Source organism: Erpetoichthys calabaricus, chromosome 11, assembly GCF_900747795.2.
Source record: "Erpetoichthys calabaricus chromosome 11, fErpCal1.3, whole genome shotgun sequence".
NCBI classification, from domain to species: Eukaryota; Metazoa; Chordata; class Cladistia; order Polypteriformes; family Polypteridae; genus Erpetoichthys; species Erpetoichthys calabaricus.
In genome coordinates this window covers 14,529,409-14,552,207 of record NC_041404.2, presented here as the reverse complement: position 1 = coordinate 14,552,207, position 22,799 = coordinate 14,529,409, and the positions used below count along the sequence as shown (strand labels likewise).

General features: G+C 39.1%; 2 protein-coding genes and 1 long non-coding RNA gene across 5 annotated transcripts in view; all 3 read right to left on the bottom strand.

The window, feature by feature from the left end:
• The window catches only part of jakmip2 (janus kinase and microtubule interacting protein 2), an 81,757-nt gene extending 81,252 nt beyond the window's left edge, over nt 1-505 (bottom strand). The window contains exon 1 of the mRNA XM_028812727.2: nt 380-505. The gene's annotated coding sequence lies outside the window, so the exon portion shown is untranslated. The remainder of the gene's footprint in view (nt 1-379) is intronic.
• Nucleotides 1-22,799, bottom strand: part of LOC127529612 (uncharacterized) — a 356,389-nt gene that overhangs the window by 276,238 nt on the left and 57,352 nt on the right. The window lies entirely within an intron of this gene.
• Nucleotides 13,660-22,799, bottom strand: part of LOC114660193 (sideroflexin-1) — a 65,128-nt gene continuing 55,988 nt past the window's right edge. For 2 of the 3 annotated variants that reach the window (XR_007936235.1, XR_007936236.1), the window contains 3 exons: nt 19,087-19,134; nt 14,842-17,336; nt 13,660-14,807 (listed from right to left, as the gene is read on the bottom strand). Coding sequence is in view for 1 of the 3 variants with exons in the window: in XM_028812721.2 (XP_028668554.1) it covers nt 17,240-17,336; nt 19,087-19,134 (145 nt within the window). In the remaining 2 variants the exon portion in view is untranslated. Of the gene's footprint in view, nt 17,337-19,086; nt 19,135-22,799 lie in introns of all 3 variants that reach the window. The other variant, XM_028812721.2, reaches the window with a different exon arrangement.

The window sequence follows — 22,799 nt, the reverse complement described above, 5'->3', positions numbered from 1 at the left end:
AACTTTACACTAAATAACACGCATTTAATAAAGCCACACGTTTCGCTATTTATTTGTATGCCTACCTGTCATTATCGGCGCATACCGCGCCATGCATCCCTGCGACAAATAAACCAAACCGAAGCACGACAGCCATCCCCACCAGTCCTTACACGACAACAGTCACTTCACTAATTTAGATGTTATAGGCCATACCACATGTACGATGTTCTATAAATGCCCGAAGCGTCCTCGGGGAGCGGGCTCCGTCAGGGCCGAAATACGAAAGGGGGCGGGCAGCTATGGCTCTGCATCCCTCCAATTCTTATTACCGGTTTTGACGTCACTTTTCTCGTTTGTTTCAAGAAGGGTGGTCGAATGAGAGGTTAGTCCTTCTTACCACGTCGGTGGTGTCCAGCTATGATAAGGGCCCGACAGCGTGGGCGCCGCATCCATGGCTCTGCGTTCATTCGCGGCTCAGCATCAGCAGCCGCGCCGTGCACTTCCACCAAGGAATATTGCGCGTTCCCGCTCGCCCCCAGCTGAGCTCGCGGAGAGAGGCGGGGGTAGCGGGCACGGTGCTGGGCGGAATGCACAACCATGCATACGTCACCGGTCACTCAAACAACTTCGATTCCATCACCGTGCGAAGGTCAGCTTTTCTTGGTTCTGTTATCTGTCGTCGCAATCAGTGATTCGCAATCATTTAATTTTGTATAAACGCATACAGTAAATACGTGTATTATTATTATCATTATTTTTTTAATAGTGAACACCATTTCAAGGTTGTTTACAGACAAGTTTATCGGGTAAGTTTGCGTGTGTGTGTGCACTTGTGTGTAGGTGATTCCTTCTGGCTTCATGGTTGTGTTACTGGCAACTGATTTACATCCTTATTTTTGGAGCATGGTCTGTTCCTGAAAACTTCAGTTACGCCATATCTCTTCCATTTGTTTATAATGGATGTACAATGCCTTGGAGATTTTGTCTTCCCAGAATGGTGCTTTTTACTTGATGTAATTTTAATTTGTTTAAAATGTTACTTTAACTTGATGTTGGTTTTTTTTATTGAATCTATCCATGTTAGGCAAAGTGAACCATTCCAAAGATCAGTCCCTTTTTTCTGAATTTTAGCAAAAAAACTTTTGTACAGTTGGTGGATGCAATTACCCATCTGCTCCACAAGGCTGGCTGCAATGTGGCTAAAGCAGAGCATGTTTCTAACTTTAAGATCCTTGGCATTACAGAGGATCTAGTATGGACAAGGAACACCTTCTCCTTGGTAAGGAAGACTCAGCACCACCTTCCTTTCTTAAGATGTTCGCATGGTAAAAAGCATCCTAACCAGCTGCATAACTGTGTGAATTGGCAACTGCACAGTCAATAATAAGAGGATTGTTAAAACTGAAGAACATATCATTGGAATCTACACAAAGTGTTGCTTACATAGAGGGATCAGTATCACCTGTGATTCTATGCACTCTAGCTACGAACCATCATTTTGAAAAAGGAAAATAAAAGAGCAAAAGCTGCAGCTGAACTCGACATACCTGGAAAGCCTTTGTACAGGCACTGGTACTGTTGGGCAGTGCAGTAATTGTCAGCATGTGGCAAACTTGCAATGCATAGGAAATTTGAAACTGTACTGCAAAGTTGTCATAGGGTTGTGTAATATGTCATCACCTGCGATTTGCATCTACATTGGTAAAATTTGACAATCCCCTTGACTAGAAGTTGTATAATGTGCCACACGCTTAACTGACAAAATAAAGGGAACAGCTACAAACATTGTCATAATACGGCATTGCATAACCACTAGCTTCTAGAAAAATTTTTATACACCAAGGCATAGGTTCTACAAGCCAAAGTTTTGGAGCAATGACCATTTGTACATGAAACAGTCAATCATTTAATGTTTGATGGAAATTTATAACATGTCTTAGAAATCCTCCGAAATAATAATTACATTTATATAGCGCTTTTCAAAGTACTCATATATAGTGAGTGGAGAGACATTTTAACCACTCAAATATGCAGCATCCACCTAGGTGATGCAATGGCAGCCATCAGTACGCTTATCACACATTAGATTTTTGGTGGTAAAAGGGGATAATTAGGGAGCCAGAATGACCAGGCCATGGTGGACAGTTTTGCCAGGACATCAGGATACACCCTATTCTTTACAAAGGATGCTCAGGGATCTTTAATGACCACAGAGAGGCAGGATCTCGGCTTCACATCTAATCCTAAGGACGGTGCCATTTTTACAGCACAGTGCTCCCGTCACTGCACTGGGGCGTTGGGATACACATTGAGACCACAGGGTAGGCAGCAACCCAAACTTTTTCCTGGTTGGTCTCCCATCCAAGTACTGGCCGGGCCTGAACATGCTTATGTTCACACGCTCTTACAGTATGAACATGCTTATGTTCAGGTGGTGGACCTGTTCTGATGTGTATGTGGTAGGGATGCTGGCTGAAAATCTCCCATACATGGTTAATTGAATTTGGATCTGGCAACTGAGATGGTCATGACCAATGGTTTGTATTACTGTTATGTTTTTTAAAACCATTCCCTTACCAGAAGCTACATTTTGTATACTTAGATGCATAAAGGCCTGTGTGACGTTTTTATACATAACCTTAAGTATGGTGAATTTTTAATTGTTTCTTAAATATGTGAAAGACATGTGTGTGGAGGTGTTGACTATGGATCCTATACTTGCCCAGTTTTCACCTTTTTGGCCACCTGTTTTGCCTGTCGGCTCTTTCAGCTTATATAAGAATACAAAAAAGATGTATATGGTTAATGTGCATTATAGCAATATGACCTGTGGATGTTATTGAAGTAAGCAGTGCTCAGTTTCTTCCTAGTGTATTGTATATTATAGATGACTTACTAAGTGCTCAATGAAACTTTCTGGTATTAAATTACATCACATATTTAGATAGACTTACCTGCTCAGAAGCACTGATTTGAGGTTTGTCAAGGGTACAGAGCTGAAATATATCCCAGAGCAAACCCCCAAGAAAGAGGGACCTATAGTGGTTATAGAAGGAAAGGTCCTACATATGTCAAAGTAGGAATGTTATGTGTGGTATATATCCTGGAAGGTACAATGCTTCTTCAAGAAACTAGGGAATAAACCCAACAATTTAACTGTGAGAGCAGGGAGCAGGTGAGCAGCATTGGACACTTAGCCCTTTAAAGGCAACTGATGGTTGAGGTTCAGGAGCAACAGGAGCCACTAGAGGGAGTTATTTCCTGGTGACCCCCAGAAGTACTTCTTTGACCCCAGATGTGATTTGAAAATTGACAAGTGGTTTTAAAACTGCATCAGACCTAGGAGGCTACTGAGTGAAAAGTCAGGAGGAGAGCAGAATGAATAATTAAGTGGTGGCAAGAAGAGAAGCCAAGATGTGGAAAAAGTAAAAGATGGACAACATGTGTGAAGAAAGGTGATTTAATGGTACTGTGGCCGGCACTAGTGGGACATGGGTGAGCAAAGCCCGCAGAGGCTATACATTTGTCATTTTTCTGTTTGATTTGCACTTTGTGTTTTTCCTGTGTTTATCCCTCTCTATTGTAATTTTTGTCTTTACGCATGTTTTTTTTCTGGGTGTGGAGAGCTGTCAGCATTGGCACCCATCTGTAACAAGGTTTAACATCAAGAAGCCAAAATTACATTATGTCTGGAAGAGCCAAAGGAAGAATACAGTTTGTTACAAAGTACAGTACAAGGATCCCATCGAAGGTAAGTCCCTGTCTTGTACTGATAGGATCAGACTTCTAACACCTAGGAAAATGGATGGATATACAGTAGTATCTATAAAAGAGATGAACTGGATGTAAATCATAGACTACAGTTTTAGAACAGTACATGTAAATGATCAGAGCAGAATCAATGGAAGCATCTCACTGACACACAGTATGCGCTAATGCAAGGACACAAAACTCGATACTGTTAGGACTGCAGTGGCTGTTGGTTTGTATACAGGCCAGGTACTCAAAGACAGGTTTACTGAAGTCTTTGAATTTGTTAACCATGAATTTGTTAATCGAAATCAGTTAACCTTGCTGTTTCCAAAGATCTACACAAAACAGGACAGGAAATAGGAGATGTCTCAAAGAGAGCTTAATTGCAATTGTGTGATGCCTTGTGCCAGGAGCCCATGGCATCATTCCTTATCAGGGCATCTAATAGTTCATTGACCAGTAGCAAGTAATGAGAAACACAAGATTTGAGTACAAAAGTGTAATATTTATTGTCTTCAACCAAAAGTAAAGTGCAAATTCACAAATGTGCAAAACATGTGCATGTCCCAAAATAAATAAGTCCTTAAATAAATCTTCATTAAGAGCAGAGCAATAAAATCCTATAGTGTCCTTAAGGTGAAAATAATTAAACATTTTAAAATCCATCGGGAAGTATTGCCCATTATCCAGACTTTTCTTTGGATCACTTTTTAGGGCTTCCCCATTCTGCTACCTCCATTGCAAAATGCATTTGGTAAACTACATTTAGAATTCGCAGCAGTGTGCAGTTTTAAAATAAAAATAGTGTGCTCAGGCTCCAAGTGGCCGTAGGTGCATGCGGTAGCATGGACAAGCAGCCTGGAGGTGTTGATGAGGGAACTGGCGAAGTCCGCGATTACATTCACACTCACCCTGCCTCTATTTAAACTGGCAGCTCCCAGCTGTTTCCTAACTGTTGTGCTGTCATCAATTACCATCAGTGATCACACGCTCTTACAGTATGCTCAAGCTGCTAAAAAGACTGCTGCAAGGTAAGGGCTAAAAAAATTAAAAGTAATCAATCAATTAACACCCTAAAAATCACATTGTGACACGCCCTGTCATCATTTGTCAAAAGATTACAACAGATGTTCCTAGTTTCATAAAGCCTTTCCCCCAAGAAGGTATCTGCAGTGATGTCAGAAAGCATGAACAGTGGTCACAGCAGCAAATGGGGAGAGTAAAAGTTTTGGGGTTAAGGTGGGACTGCATCAAGCATCTGCTCTGAATCTGTTGCTTTTCTTCATAGTAATGGAGGTGGTGACCAAAGAAGTGTGAGTGAAGGTTTGCCGTGAGAACTGTTGTATGCGGATGATCTTGCTTTGATAGCAAAAACTGAAGAAGAATTGAAGGAGAAGATACTGAAATGGAAAGTTATAATGGAAGCAGAAGACCAAGGTGATAATTGGAGGTGAAAGAACAGAAGGCATAGAAGAAGTGAGTGCATGACCATGTAGCATGTGAGGTAAAGGTGTTGGGAGAAACCCCATGCACTGCATGCATTGTCAGAAGTGTTTGCATAAAATATCTAGGTGTGTGAAGGGTAGTCCCTAGGCTGTCAGACATTTGTTTGTAGAAAGTATGTGAAATGAGTGTAGAATGCTGATTTCGTTGTATTAAATTTAGATATTGGCCATGAAGTTGATTTGGAGAATGTAGAGAAGTCCTGCTATTTAGATGACATGTTGAGTAAAGATGGCAGTGACTGCCAAGGTGCATAGAAGAAATCTGTTATCCCCCTTTCTGACTTCTAAAGCACCCTCTCTGGCACTGAAGGGAAAGGTTTATAAAAGATGTGTGAGGAGTAACATGCTCTATAGGACTGGAATGTGGCAGAAAAAAGGGGAAAGGCTGGAAAGAACTGAGATGAGAACGATCAGGTGAATGTATGGTGCATCACAGAGCGAGAGAAAGATGAAGGCAAAATTCAGATAAACACTTGTTGTGGAGGTGATAAATGGGCTGAGGAGAAACAGACTTGGAGTGAAAGCGATGCAGGCGGAAGTGAAGGGAATGTGTTCAAAATGAAGTGCAGTAATGTGGTTGAAGGTGATGTCAGATATGAACAGAATGTGTCTCACCCCAAAGGATGCCCAGGACCATATGGAGAAGGAAAAATTTCAGAGGCAATCTAGTAACCCAAATAAACCCAGAAAGTTGGTGTTGAAACTTTGTAGACAATGATAATGATTATGAATGACAACACTGCAGTACAGTGTTCACCTGGTTTTGAATCCTGCCCTGCATAATGTCTGTATGTAACTAGCATGTTAATTCCCATGTTCCTGTGTTCTCTCGTTCCCTCACTACAGTTCAGTTTATTTGACATCCCAGTGATGCAGAGAATCAAATTAATCAGAGGCTTCAGCCTGGCTTAGTGTGACAACGTTAAACGAGTCTGCCCTGCAATGGTGTGTGGAACAGGAATGAATGGATTGCAGTTAATCAGAAATTAATGAATTATTTACTTTGCTTATTGCAATCCCAATACGTTTTGTTAAGTCTCTCAGTTTAAGTTCCGTACCTTTCAATAAGGACTGGAGTTCTTAGCTGATAGACTCACGTCAGTGCAACTGAACCACACTTGTTTTAAGAGAGAGAATAATAAATACATAAACTGTAGAAAGAGGTCATTGGTGTATAAAGCAGCATAAAAGATGACAAGAAACAGATAAAGACATACAAGCTTGGTAACACAGTTTTTTTTTAGAAGTTTCTTGATTTTACAAGGTTTCTGTTTAGGGTTTCCCTTAAGGAATCATTCACCTCGCCACTTTTTGCTTGAATGCAAGCTCAGAGAAGGCTTAAGTGTTGCACTATAATTCAAGGCTCACTTGTTCACAATTTAGGCAGCTTTAGAAGTTTACCTGTCACAGTTATTACTGCCTTTATTACATAATAACACAGAAATACAAGAAAGCGAGTCAATGGCCAGCTGTTTAATAGCTACAATGGATTTAATATTCAGACCCCTTCACTTTCTGCACACTTTAATTTGTTGAACATTTAATTTTAAATGGATGAATTTGCAATGTTTGCCTATTAATCTACATTTAATAACCCATAGTGACATTCTGAAATAACCAGCCAGACACACAACAAAGGTTTAAGGCAGCCACCAGTATAGTTTCCCTGGCTCCAAAAGGCTTTAGTTTGAGTACAATGTGTACAGGTTAGAGTCCAAAACAGAACTGCTCAAGAATGAAGGATGAGGGGTCTTTATAGGCGGTGTCACACACGTGCGCATGGGAGGCAGCTAAAAGGCTTGAATGAGGGTAAATCCGCACCAGACCGGGATGTAACAGAGTGCATTGACTCTTTTTCTCTCTTTTCTACAGACTGTTCACGGGAAATTCTGCCTCGTCCTGATGATGTCAAGTCTGCTTCTGATCCCTTTGACGTCACTTCTGGGTCTGAGCCAATGGATGAAGACCCTTCCGGGTCTGGCCACTCTGACCTGACGTCATTTCACGGGCCCGAGCCTATGGATGAAGACCCTTCCGGTTCCAACCCCCCTGATGTCATTTCCTATATTGGTCAGTTCTATTCTGGACTCCAAACTGTACACATCAGTACAAACCTTTAACTATTTTGCAGCCAGGGAATAATGTAAGGGTGGCTGCCCCAAACCTTTCTGTGGCTTCTTTGATTTTGTGATAGCGGTTCACGGGAGGTAACATCCTTGGGGCCGGGACAGGAAGGATTTCTCATATTTGGTCTAAAAGAGAAAAGAGAGAGGTTTAGTGCACCCCACCGCCCCCTGGCCTGGCGTGGAATTGGCGTTTCCTGGTCCCTTTGGTTGACTCTGAAGCGCACGTGTGTGACAGACATATATTTTTGTGCCCTTGCCATTGTGTGTCTGTGCAGATTGGGAACAGTAATTTCAGCAAACCAGTTTCTTGCTCAGAGTGAGACTTTTACTGGCAAATCTTTCATTCTTGGTTGTCCATCCATCCATCCATTTTCCAACCCGCTGAATCCGAACACAGGGTCACGGGGGTCTGCTGGAGCCAATCCCAGCCAACACAGGGCACAAGGCAGGGAACCAATCCCGGGCAGGGTGCCAACCCACCGCAGGACACACACAAACACACCCACACACCAAGCACACACTAGGGCCAATTTAGAATCGCCAATCCACCTAACCTGCATGTCTTTGGAATGTGGGAGGAAACCGGAGCGCCCGGAGGAAACCCACACAGACACGGGGAGAACATGCAAACTCCACGCAGGGAGGACCCGGGAATCGAACCCAGGTCCCCAGATCTCCCAACTGCGAGGCAGCAGCGCTACCCACTGCGCCACCGTGCCGCCATATTCTTGGTTGTAAAACTACAAAACACAATGCCAAGGGTGCTTTTAGTACAATGCTCACACCAAACAATCAGTACAGAAACACATTTATGTATAAATCAATTAACTCTGGCAGATGAACATCTTGACAAGCATTTACAAAATAATTATTTAAAAAAGAAACTTACAGCAATTAACTGTAATGACAAAATGAAAACATGTTTTCAGGAAGGTTTGCAAATTTATTAAACATCAAAAGCTGAAATTTCTCATTTATATATTGTAAAGATTCAGACCTTTTGCTGTCGTGGTCAGGTGCTTCCTGTTCTCCTTGAGACATGTCCAAAACTTGATTGAGTCCAAATGGCAAACTAAATAGTTTGGACATTGTTCAGAAAAGCATACACCTGCATATAAGGTCCCACATTACGGGCAAAAACCAAGCCATGGAGTCCAAGGAACTCTCTAGACCCCTCTGTGATGGAACTGTAATGAGGCACAGATTATGGAAAGGGTATAAAACCAGTTCTAAAGCTGAGTGTTCCCAGCCTCAGTAATTGTTAAATGGAAACCACCCAGACTCTTCCTGGAGTTGGACATCCGGCCAAACTGAATAACTGAGCAAGAAAAGGCTTGATGAGGTAAGTAACCAAGAAACCAATTGTCACTCTAACAGAGCTTCAGAAGTCCTCTGCTGAGATGGAATATCATGTTGGAAAAACAGCAGCATTCTATCAATGAGGTGTTTATGGCAGAGTGGCCACATTGATGCCAGTCTTGAGTAAAAGGCATACAACAGCCCACTTGTCATTAAGCATTTAAAGGACACTGAGTGCGTGAGGAAAAATATTATCTGATCCAATGAGACAAAAAGTGAACTCTTTGGAAAGAAGTCCAACTACTATGTCTGATGAAGACCAGGCACTGCTCATCACTGGCCTAATAAGCATGGTGGTGAAAGCAACACGCCATGGGGGTGCTTCTCAGAAGCAGGGACATGGAAACTGCTGAGAACTGAGGAAAGGATGAATGCTGCCAAATATAGAGGGGTCGAGATTGCACAGAACCTCAGACTGGAATTACGGTTTATCTTTCAAGACAAAGCTGGTGTGGCTTCTGGCTGTCTTTGACTGGCTCAGCTTTAAATCTCAAAGAACATGTGTTATGAGATCTGAAGATTGTAGTTTACAGATGCTTTACATCCAATTTAACAGAGCTTAAGAGGATATACCAGGAAGGGTGGGATAAACTGCCCAAGTCCACTTATGCAAAACTTGTAGAGACTTAACCAAGAAGACTCAGCAGCCATACCACATCCGTTCAGAACAAATCAACCTAAAGCTAAGCATGTTTGGGCCTTGCCAGTACTTGGATGGGAGACCAACTAGGAAAAAGAAGAGGTAAGGGTGAGGCCAGCAGGGGGTACTTACCCTGTGGTCTGAATGTGGATCCCAATGCCCCAGTGCAGTGATGAAGACACTGTGCTGTAAAAAAATGGTGCCATCCTTCGGATGAGATGTAAAATGGAGGTCCTAACTCTCTGTCATCAAAAAAAAAATCCCTAGGCATCTTTTGTAAAGTGTTGGGTGTATCCCGATGTCCAGGCTAAATTGCCCATCACGGCCTAGTCATATTGGCCCCCTAATCATCCCCTCTCTCTTACCACTTCACCACCTAACAGCTAACGTGTGGTAAGCATACTGATGCTGAAAGAGCTGCTATCTCAACATCCAGGTCGATGCCACACACGAGTGGTGGCTGAAGTGGCTTCCCACTAAGTGAAGTGCTTCGAGTAGTTAGAAAAGCCGTTATATAAATATAAAGCTCTTTTACTTTGGTACCATAATAACAGGAACAGAGAAGACAGTACTAATGATTGCAGTTAATTTGTGGTTTGTGTAAATGTCTTTAGTTAGGAATTTTCAGCATTAGCAGATCATGATTTACCAAGGAAGGAATCAGAACTTGTACTCGGGTACCTTTAAGAATTTTTTTTTTTTTTTTTTTTTAATATGGAAAGCCAAGTCACATTATTGGGGAGTTTAAAAAATATATAAAATTCTTATGCAATACTTCTGTATGCTTCACAAACGCAAGGAAGTTTTTATGCTACAAAATTAATTTTCTCTCTATTAAGTACATTAAACAGTTCTCAGGGGTTTCATCTCCATTAAATTACTTAATTGCTTTTTAATTTACTCTTCTGAAATCCAACGACTTTAATTCAGAGTCCTCTTTCAAATAGAAGTACTTTGTTCAGTTGTCCCACTGAGAAACGCTCACATTTATTCTACGCCAAAAGCAAAACAAATCTGTATTGCAAATAAAATTCTGTCTTTCAGGGCCTTTCAGAACTGAAGAAGCATAAACCACCATAAGGGTCTTCTTGAACTCCACTAGACACCAAAACCGCTTACCTCCATGTCCCCAAACACCTTTTTCTCCTCAGTTTTTTCTTTGTTCTCTTTCTTCCTGCCTAAAATTCTTTTTAATTTATTTTTATAAACACTAACTGCAGGCACTACTCAATATACTATGGCTCAAGCTAATGTCATTCAACTTCTGGTCTATGGTCAGAGAAGATACTCTGATGAAATGGCAGTGACACCGTGGGCAGCACGTGGCACCTGTGAATGGAAGGGAGGTCCATTGGCCACAACATTTAAAGCTGGCCTGAAGACTCCTTAGGAGAAGAAGATGTACTTTTGTTGCAGGTGTTGGTACGGCTAGTCCTACTACGTAATATTATGTCAGTGTAACTTAAAATTGTGGCATTTATTATGACCAGCTATAGTTAAGCTTCTTCTCATTTTTATTCCTTCTTGCAAAGCATAACCAGTACCAAGAAAACTAAATTACATATCAAGACAATGAGAAGCAATGAATCAATGGGGAAAAGACACTGTATGATTCTACCACCATTATGGAGACAAGTACAGTATATGCCACAGAGTAACATAGAATCTCCAGAGGGGCCGGGAGCCCAGTTATTCCAGATCAGCCAAACTTTGTACATTCCCAAGCACTGTGAGGCTCCAGATACTGTCAAGTTGAGATTTTTTGACTTCTTCTCCTCCTCCTCCATTGCTAATTGGCTATATCTTCTGCCAGGTTAATTTCCTCTGAAACCTTCAGCCATTTTTTAACCCATAGCCATAGCTAGTTGGTGCCTATTCTACACAGTGCCTAATCACAAAGTGTGAATTAGTAAGGAGTGAAATGATTTACATGAAATGGAGTTTGCCACTGGTTTTTTTTTTGGTAAATAAATTGTGTTTTACTTCCAGCAAAACTATCATTCACACAAGAAGAAAGGTGTTCAGTTCCTGTCTGGAAATGTTTTCATGGATTAATTCCACATACACTTACTGTACCTGGCATTTAGTAAGATATTTAAATAAAGATCTCTAGAGGAAAAACTTTTACTGAGTTTGAATAGATCACAGGGAAAAATGTACACATAAATGGGTAGAATATGCAAACACTACAGAAACAATGTGCACATTACATGCATATACAAAACCAAGATAGGAAGACTAACCCAGTTAAGGCAGAAACCTGGTTTCTATTAAAAAAAAAAAAAAGGTCTAGCATGTCCACTTATGAAGTTCTCCTTTGGCAAAGTGCTCTGATGTCATAAAAAATGCACTAAAAAAAGATTAGACAGCATCAATGGTCAACGTGACTCTGAAAACAAGCATGGAGCCTAAGTCACCACCCAAGGTTGCGCTGCTGAGCTTAGCACTGTACTTTCAGCACATCGACATAAATCAAGTGATTTCTGAAATATTGAGACAGATTATTTCAACCAGGAGAAGGAATAATGCAATCACCCAAGCATTTGACCCAGGAAACATATCTTTGTGGATGCTTCCTCCATGGCATATGAAGTAAACACATGCACAAGCTAAAAGTGTGCAACAGACATGTGCAGACTACAAAATCCTTAAGTGCAACTGAGTCAAAGAGTTTACATGGCCGCATAACTAGGTTACTCATGGAGAAATCTATATGTGTTAACCCAGTTTCTCAGGGACTAGTGTCGAGCGAACATTGCAGAGTTCCCTACGATATTCATCAAACTGCATTTAAGTCAATAGGGAAGGGCTAACTGAACTAGATTTGACTAGATTATAATGGTGCAGTTGTCTTTAAAGTGTCCCAGAGGACTAGGAAAATGTCTGCCAACTATACTGGACAGATTATTGTTGCCAAAAAGGTGACCTGAGCTGTGCTGCAGCAGTGCCAACCACTGCACAACTGTGCCTCTGTGAGATCAAAGACGAAAGAATGCAGTCAGAGATACATAACCATAGATTTCATCAAAATAAAGCGGACATGCTGAAAATGTAGTCAAAACTCAGAAAAAATATGTAGGTCCTTCAAAGGCAAAATAATTCAAAGTGACATGTCATGATTGAAACTGCTGGCTCGTTGTAGTTTTTGAAGTCGCGCTGAAGGCTCTCCAAACTGTCGGTGCTGATGCTTTGCAGTTTTTCTTCAATCAAAAAGATAGAAATGTCTTGTAAATAGCAACAATCTTTTGTTATTATTATCATTTCTTACAGTCTCCTGTGTTTGGGGGAGGTGGTGTCAGGTTCCTTCAAAGTTTGTTTTTTATCTGCATGCGGCTAATTATTATGCATGCATAGGGCAGGTGCCTCCTTCTCTTATGTTGACATGGAATTCGAAGATTGACCTGCATATTTGGCTACAAGCACAGATAACTGTAATGTAAATGATCAGCTTTATATACCCCGGTGGTGGTCCCATCATTGTTGGCTGTTACAGCTCCACAGGACATTGCACTGGCTCGGAAAGCATTATGGGGCGCTGGTATTTACAAAAAAAAAAAAAATGGCAGAATTATCAGTAAATAATTTAACGAATGATGGCAAACCCAGCAAATTCGCTGTGAATGCTGCTTTGGTAAAATTAGCTATTCAACACTATCAACAGACCAACATCCTGGTTTCTTTAACCAGAATATGGGTATACATGGCCTTTTAGAAACCAGGTTTCTATGAATAACCAGGTAATTAAAGTGCATGTAAATGCACTCAGTGTGGAGCTGATATTTAAACACATGGCTCTGGAGCTTTGACATAACACTGCTAACCACTGTAGCCTGCGGTCAAATTAATCTTTTCTTGGCATGTGGTCATTCATATTAAGAAGTTTCAAAAGCACTAAACTTACCATTTTTGTGTAAAGTATATCTTAACACATTATTGCTTTCTTAGTAAATGCACAAACACATTTTACACAAAATACCTGAATTTCAATTTTATAAACTACATTTCAAAATATGCACATGTTAAGATGATGGGCCAATACACTTGGAAGACAGTATTGATTTACAACTTTAGGATATCAATGAATTTTCATAAAAGTATGATTTAATATGTGTTTTTAATGCTAAGTCATAAATCAAACTGCATCGCCTTAATTAAGATTGCTTCCCATTTTTCGGTCCTCTGTATTCTCTTTTATCCTAGTCCGTTCCAAATTACCTTTGTTGATAATAATCCAAATGTCATATGGAAAAAACAGAACTTTAACATGTGAAGAAGAGCAAAAAAACATTCACAATTTGGATAGGAATCTCTTTATTGTTTCAGTTAGTCTACACAATACAACACCTTCATTAACTATGTAACACCATCAAAACATTCTCCTACCATATTATTTATGGATTTAAAATTTTAAATTATGAAAAATTTATGGAAACCAAATAATAAAGTAACCACCTCTCTAATACACTTCAATTAATTATTGCACATTTGGCAAAATTAAGACTTGATTATAAAATATGTTATGGTACCATTATATCCACCAGTAACCCCCTGTTGCATTGATACAGTTCATCTCGGTTCTTTTGTGACAAATACATTTTACAAAGAACACAGATTTTGTAGTACCTTGTTCTGTTTGATACAGTGTATCACAAGAAGAGTTCCAGAAGTTAAAGCAATCAGTCTTATGTAAAAAAAGATGATTTGTGTTTGTTCTTGTATGCCCATCCCATTCAAAACATACAAGTTTTAATTGACATTGAGGTACAGGACAAATAAACCACTTCTGAATAACATTTATTTTCTATAACCTTAGTAATTGACAAGCACCAGAGCAGCAGACAGGGCATCAAAACCTAAATTATATGGAGGAAAAAAGCCCTATCTTATTTCAAATGAATGAACATGTTACCAGACATATGTGCTTAGGAAGCATCCTCAAGGCTCTGCTGAGGTAAGCAATTCCAAACCAGGACAAGAGTGGGCACTGTTGCGAACTACCTTTTCCTGTTCCTTCTCAGCTCTGAAGGGCAAGCATCAAAGGGTCCCTGCCTATGCTCTGAAGGGCTCTGGAAGCCCCACCCCTTCTGGAATGAGTGCAGTTTATTCAGTCCACAGACTGTACATGGGTGTTCATTATAGGACCTGCATGAGGCAGAGACAGAACTCTTCTTACTTCTACAACTAAATCTGGAAGCCAGAGAGGACATGGAGGTGACTGCTAATTTTTGTGTTGAAACCTTCTGTTTTCTGTTCTTGTCAAAATTAAATTTGGTTTGCTAGGCTGATACCCCAACCCAGAAACCCAGGTCTGTTTGATATGTGACAATGTACAGTACTGTGCTACAAACACAAATGTATTTGGTTTTAACACCACTGGTAGGGTAAGAAAATAGGTTATGCACACATACTCATTTAAAAGTTCTTTATAGGTTATTGTGTAGGCTTTACACACACACACACACACACATACAAATACACACACACACATACACATATATTTAAAAGTCATTTATCAGTGAAGAGTTTTTAGAATTAGTATCATAGGTGCATTACACCAAAAGTGCCAGTAATCTGTTCGCTTAAAAAAAAAAATTAAAAATGGGATTTTATACTTTTATCTATAAAAGAATTCACATAAAACCTATTTTGTATAGGTCTAAAAACATATTGCATATAAACAGCATATGTACGAATTTGTGCCTGTACCTTTTATTGTAATTTGACTTAAAATCGTTTTATAAAAACAGACTGCATAAACAACACATTTCTAAAAGTGTCATTTGAATTTTGCTAGTTCAAAGTCATCCAAAACTCTGATATACATTTCTCTACAGACCTACCAGAGTCTAGAAAAACGGCATCTACAGGCAGCTGTGGACTAGCAGAACCTCCACCAGTCCAGCTTGCAGGTGGCATATGGAGGTTGACATTTTGTGCTGCTCACTTAAAAACCAGCACCGTGTTATTTAAATCACTGACAGGTTGGCATGTTGTAATCAGCAGAATCTTGCATTATCCTGATTCACCATGAAGAAGGACAATAGGAAGCAGTACAGCTTTCTAAGCATCATTTTGCTGGTGCGTAGAGTCTGATACAGTACATAATTTCAGGTCTGTAACAAATTTAAAAACTATATGATTGTGAACATCACACCAAAGAGAAACAGTCTCATACATTGCTAATGACAACAGCAGATACCTTATCTGAGTGAAACTGCAATGGAGATGCACCTCAGTTTGTTCTTTTTTGTAATAAATAAAATGATTAACCATAATGTTTGCCTTTTGATCACGTTTCCAGGGGGGTACTGGCGGGTCATGCTCTTCCACAAACACAATATTTTTGTCTGTCTACTTGAAACATACAACGTTCATACAAATGTTTTCTCTTTTTCCTATAAAGTTCATCCATCTACCTACCTATACATATATCAACTCATGCCTTATCCACTCTACAGATTTTCACTTTGTTTTTCTTTTGATAAGAGGAATGTGCATTATAAATTCAAAATCACCCTGTGCTTTGACAAAGATGTGAATATCTCTGTATCTTTTTTTAAAATTTGTTAGCCATAGCTTCGATTAAAAACAATCTTGGCCCTAAATATGATAACCTTGCACAGTACTAAATATGAAGTCAACTTTAAATGAACTTTTACTTAAAGTTGCCTTTCTTTCATCTGGTGTAGGGACTCTAATTAAGACTCCTATTGTTTTCAGTTCTGCTAGTTTCCATAAAGTAAAGTCAATCCTACCGTGGAACTCAAATCTTGCACTGTGACTATTTCTATTTCAACAAAAGTCTAAACTTCCATTTCTGGCCATTGTAACAAAAATATGGAGACTAGTATGGACTAATATGTACATGACAAATACAAAGGCATATATGTGTTTCATTTTGACATACAGTACAAAAAAAAATAATACATGATTTTGGCAAAATACTATTTTTGTCCACAAACAAGTTTTGGAGTTTGTAAGATTGCTACCTGCTGGACAAAACAAAACTTGGTTATAAATTTCGGAATGGCATATCACATTGATTCCAGTGATTCAGGAATAGCAGCAGATTCAGAATATTGTGGATTAGCTCTACCATATCTAATACATTACAATGGCACAAAAAGTAAAAACCATGTAATTAAAGCAATAGCATTTGCTATTGAAGAAATCCAAAATGAATCTCAGATTAAATGTGTATTTTTAACTAAGAACCCCAATAAAAAGAATTTGTGTATAAAGGCAAAAGTTACTGTAGATTAATTGGCACCTTTTGTCCATCTGCACTCTCACAAAGGGCAAAAGAATTTAAGGAGTTTGTACAAGACATATAAATCTGTGCCACCTACTGCATTTCTTAGCAGATTTAAACGTATACTGCATTAGTGGATTGCAATTCTTTTATCATTACCATACAAAATCACAACTGCACATAAAGATCTGTGCATTCCCTTAATTCACAATCTTTAAAATTATATATAAAATCAATAAGGTTATTTTTCTTTAATCACTGAATCTTTTCATAAACTTCTACTTTTAGAATAGAACTGTCAAACAAAAGGTGTCATTTTATGACAATGAATTCCCCATTTCATTAACATTTGAAAATAATTTTAGGCAGTAAAATCAGGAAACATAATGTACCAGTTGTATCTGGCAAGCAAAATACTGACTTTAAAAGAATGAATGAGCAGCTGTTTATCACTGGGAGTTCTGAACCAGTTAAAAAACTGATATGTTAAAAGTAATTTAAAACCATTAAAATATACAAGGAAAAAATATTGTGGAAATATTAAAACTTTGGCACAAAAACATAAAATGTTGAACAAACTGTGCTCTTTTGCATGTTCATAGAGAGAAGAGAGCTTGTTGATTTAGAGTCCTTTGTTGAAGTAAACTCGTTCTATGCCAGGATTTGTTTCCCGTATTTTTGCCTGCAATTCAGGCTCCAGACGACTAACAGACATTGAGCTGAATAAAGCAAAAAAAAAAAAAAAGCTGTTGTTAATTTACTAGAAACCTAAACTGTCTAAAACAGTAAAGCTCTTTCATAAAATGTTTACATGAGAAGGAATTTCAAAGACAAGGAAAACCAGAAACCAACTTATTCAAATACAATATTTTAAAGTAGACAGGTAGATAGTCTCAGACCAATTTGCTTTAAAAAATAGATGCAACCAAACCAATGAATGACCATAGAGTAGGGCTGGGTGATAAAATGATAAAGATAATTATCTGAAAATAACTTTCCTCGATAGAAATATAAGACATGGTTGATACAACGTTGATAGAACTCATTCCAGCAATGTTTTGACAGACAACATTTAAAGCCAATGATAATGAGAATAGCACCACCCTGAACCAATCATATGGCTAGAATTGAGTATCAGCCATGTCAGGTTAGGCCGACGCACACAGCACTGAGCAAGTAGCAGCTGGCAGCAGTACATATGCAGCCATGTACACCAGTATGTCAGGAGTGGGAGCGAGATAAAACAGAAAATGATGACAGAAAAATGTTAACAAAAACTAAAGAAGGCACTCCAATGGACACAGCCCAAGCCTCAAAAGATGAGGACATTGTTGAAAAGAAGGGTTGAAGGAATTCAGTAGTGTGGCGGTATGTTGGCTATTTAAAGTCCGACAAGAAACAGAGTAGCGTGCACTGCAAATTGTTTCGAAAGTATGTTCTCACGAAGACAGGTAACACCACTAATATTCTGTACCATATGAAGCAGTGACATCCTATACAACACACACAATGCAAGACATTACAGTCCCAGACCCAAGCACTTTCTTCAGTGCCATGCCTTTCGACAAAAAAATGAAGACACAGTGATATAGCAAATGCAATAGCCTATGTTATTGCAAAAGACATGATGCCAGTAAGCATGGTTGAAAATGTCAAATTTAAGCAGCTGATTAAAGTAATTGACCCTTCTTACCAACTCCCTGGCCATAAAAATGTCTCGCAGATGGCACTTCCCCAGCTATACAGGGATTGTAGAGAAACAGCTGAAAAGGAGCTGCAAAGTGTGTCATACTTTGCTACCACATTAGTTATGTGATCAAATTGCACATCTGAATCATATGTGAGCCTCACTGCCAACTTCATTGACCAAGATTGTGATTTGAAAAGCAAATGTCTTCAAATTGCCTACTTGTTGAGCTCATATACTATTGGGCAATATCTAATTTGCAAATAATTTTTATTCAATAGAATTTGTAAAGTGTTTTTCTGTAAAAAATATCTTACTTTCAGTTTATAATATACTATATTCATGTACAACTACGGTGCACATCTAAGCCTAAATGATACTGATCAGAACTGAACAGAACTGTTACAGAACGTTATTTGGCTGAAATGATAAAACCTAAATTGAGAACAACCAATAATGAAACAGTATAGATGTCCACGTATCAATCAATACAACACAATCCCACTGATTACAAAATATTGATTTTGCATTCATTCAATTATAAACTTAAACTAAAGACAGAAAATACTCTTTTTTAAAAAGTAATAGCAAAGCTAAAACTGTATTCCAGCTGTCTTCTTAAAATGTTCTATTGATTAGCAGTTCTAAAGAGAATCTGTCCCAAAGCAAAAAAGGCCCAAAGCTAAACAAGTATTAAACAAACAAAACAAACGTGAAGGGTAGCACTTCTTAGTCTGGATCACTGAAAGCCTATAAAATTTGAAATATGTTAGCAAACATACCTTTTTTGTGGGAACAATGCACAGCACAAAGGAGTTGCAAATACCAAACTATAATAAAAACAAACAAATATATTATTAAGTAAAATATTTAGAATAGCAGCATGTGGTTTTTATATAATAGGGCAATGTATGCAAGATTGATGCTGTACAACTGGCCTATTCAAAGGGCGGCCTGCAGGCCAAATGCGGCCCAGAAACACACTCTGAGTGGCCCAGCTCATGGTCCCACCAGAAACGCAGAGGAAAAAAAACAAAGAAAACATATTTCATGAGCCATCGGAAATTCCTACATAACTTCCTAAAGTAGTACAGACCATGAATGCAAACGCCACATAGCCTAGGACCATTCAACCCACAATGCAGCACATTGTTGTGTATAGTAGTAGTCTGTAGTCAGTGGGTGGGCCTCTCTGGCAGTGTCTTAAATTGGTTTGAATCCTACCTGGCAGGTAGAAAATTCTTTGTTAGTTGTGGTAATTATACTTCAAAGACACATGATATTCTACAGTATATGGTGTTCCACAAGTCTCTATCCTGGGTCCGCTGCTCTTTTCGATCTACATGCTTCCATTAGGTCAGATTATGAGCTACCACAGCTATGCTGATGACACGCAGCTGTATTTATCAATAGCACCTGATGACCCCAACTCTGTTGTTTCACTAACACAATGTCTTACTTGTGTTTCTAAGTGGATGAGTAGTAATTTTCTCCAGCTAAATAAAGAGAAAACTGAAATTTCAGTGATTGGCAATAATGGATATAATGAGGTTATCAGAAATAAACTTGATGCATTAGGATTAAAAGTCAAGACGGAGGTAAAGAATTTAGGGGTAACTATTGACTCTGACCTGAATTTTAAATCGCATATTAATCAGATCACTAGGACAGCATTTTTTCACTTAAGAAATAAATAAAGTTAGACCTCTTATATCATTGAAAGATGCTGAGAAATTAGTTCACGCTCTTGTTTTCAGTCGACGAGATTACTGTAACGCACTCCTCTCAGGACTACTCAAAAAAGACATAAATCGATTGCAACTAGTGCAGAATGCAGCTGCTAGAATCCTAACTAGGAAAAGAAAATCCAAGCACATTTCTCCAGTTTTGATGTCACTACACTGGTTACCTGTGTCATTCAGAATTGACTTTAAAATACTGCTTATCTATAATAATAAAAGGCAAAGCCCTCACTGACTGACTGACTGACTGACTCACTCACTCACTCAGACTGACTGACTGACTCACTCATCACTAATTGTCCAACTTCCCGTGTAGGTGGAAGGCTGAAATTTGGCAGGCTCATTCCTTACAGCTTACTTACAAAAGTTAGGCAGGTTTCATTTCAAAATTATACGCGTAATGGTCATAACTGGAACCTCTTTTTTGTCCATATACTGTAATGGAAGGCAGCAAGATGGCCGTAGGAGACTGAGTTGCGTGTCGCGTCATCACGCCTCCCACGTAATCACGTGAACTGACTGTGAACTCAGTACGTAGAAAAGAAGGAGGAGCCCCAAAGAGCGCTGAAGAAAACACTCATTACACAATTGACAAGGCAGCGAAACAATAAGAAGCGAGTGAGTGACACATACAAGCATCTTCATAAGACACGAGGTATAAAAAAGCACGGTGTAAACCGTAAGTCTAAATTAACTTTATAGAAACGCTCCCGCTGCCGTTTGCAATACCATATTCGCGAGATACAAGTTTAATGAGAAGACACGAGGTATAAACGAGAGTTTGCATCACTTTGTAACAGAGTTAAAATTGCTGTAGCGAGAAACTTTTAACTGCCGGGTCTTAGCTAACATTAAATAAACCCGTGGACATCGCAACATCACACAAGAGAGCGGCTCACGTGAAGTGACTGAACGCAGGAGGAGTGATCACTTCCATGAATCAAACCTGTTCAAAAAACACATTACACAATTGATAAAGTAGGAAAAGAATATGAAACAAAGCACGGTATAAACCGTAACTTCAAATTAAGTTTATAGAAACGCTGCCGTTTGCAATACCATATTCGCCCCTGCGAAGCACGGTGATTTTGCTATATATATTAAACTATTTCAACCATTGTATGATCTGCTTCTGGCAACTGAAAGAGGGCACCGTGGCAGAAGTTAGCCGACTTGCTCACCAACCACAAGCGTTACCTGGTAGGTAACCACCCATACAATCAGATTGTGAATCAGACTACAAATGCCTGCAATGTAATTACCCCGATCTACATGCTGTCAAATGAACGAACCACACGCCGTAGCACAACGTTAGGGGCTTCGCCTCTACGTCCGAGGATCGATTCCAGTAAGGGAGTGCAGTGACTGTGTACTCCTAATGAGCCCACAATTACGGCGAAACACGTGTCACATACTATGCATCTTCAAAGCACGGTGTAAACAGTAAGTTTAAATTGAGTTTATAGAAACGCTCCCGCTGCCGTTTGCAATACCATATTAGATGACTTTGTAACAGAGTTAAAATTGCTGGAGCGATAAATTTTTAACTGCCGGGTCATGTCGCGTGTTCTTGGGTAGGTACACCAAAAAATGTATACATTTATGCATGTAATGGGCAAACAAAAAATGTACTATACCCGAAAGCACTACAGTAGTACTCAATGTATCTTTACTTCTTAAATGTTAATGTTTTACTGTTTAATAATTTATACGCTTCTTATATGTTATTCAGATTCTTTTATCAAAATACCAGTAACAGCGCACTGCACGATAACGTGGAGTGAATATACTTGACATGACCATTCATAGTATTTATCCTCTTTCTCTGTACGTTTACCATTCGTTTGCTCAGAGGTTGATGACCTTGCTGCTTAATGAGCAGCTCTTCACCCTAGCGTCCCGCTGCTTCTCTTCTTTCGTCGGCATCTTTTCCCGTTAAAACTGATTTTTTTTAAAACTTAGTATGTTTTCTTTAATTTTTCAGTTAAGCTGGCACTTAAGTCTTCAATCTGCCTCAAGAATGATTAGCGGAGGTGGTAGACAATGAAAACGTCAGCCGTACACATCCGCCACGCACGCACTGGTGCGCGCAGCTGTGAGTTGACTCTACAATAAAATAAAATAAAGATAAAAAGAGCAATAACTTACAGCACCGCTATTCAATTACACTTGCCTAACGCCTCTCCTAAGGGGAAATACTGTGGGATCTGGGCATCCGTCAAAGCAGCAATCACAAGCCCGATTAGAAAGCGGGAAGCTGTGATTTGTCCTCTCCCTCCCATGTAACAATCGCAGCCCGTGTTGCAACGCACTATGTATGTATATGTATATATGTGTATGTGTGTGTATATGTATGTGTATATATATATATATTTGTTCATATGTGTGGGAAAGCGAATAGTAGACGTGACGTAGTATATGTGTACCAAATTTCAAGTCAATAGGTGAAACGGTTTGCGAGCTACAGGTGATTTAAAATCCTGGACAGACAAACGAATAGCCACGGTAGCGTATTATAGAAGAACATTTTACTGTTTAATAATTTATATTTATATGCAATGTGCTTCTTATATATTACTTCATATTCTCATATGATAATGATGTTAATGTTGTTTATATTGATTTCTATGTTATTGTAAGTGCCCTTTATTTGTGGAAAAATTAATTTGGCAATTAAACTTATTTTATACATACATTTTATTTTTTTCTCTTGCACTCAGTGAGCGAATCCACTGGGTAATCAGCTATATATA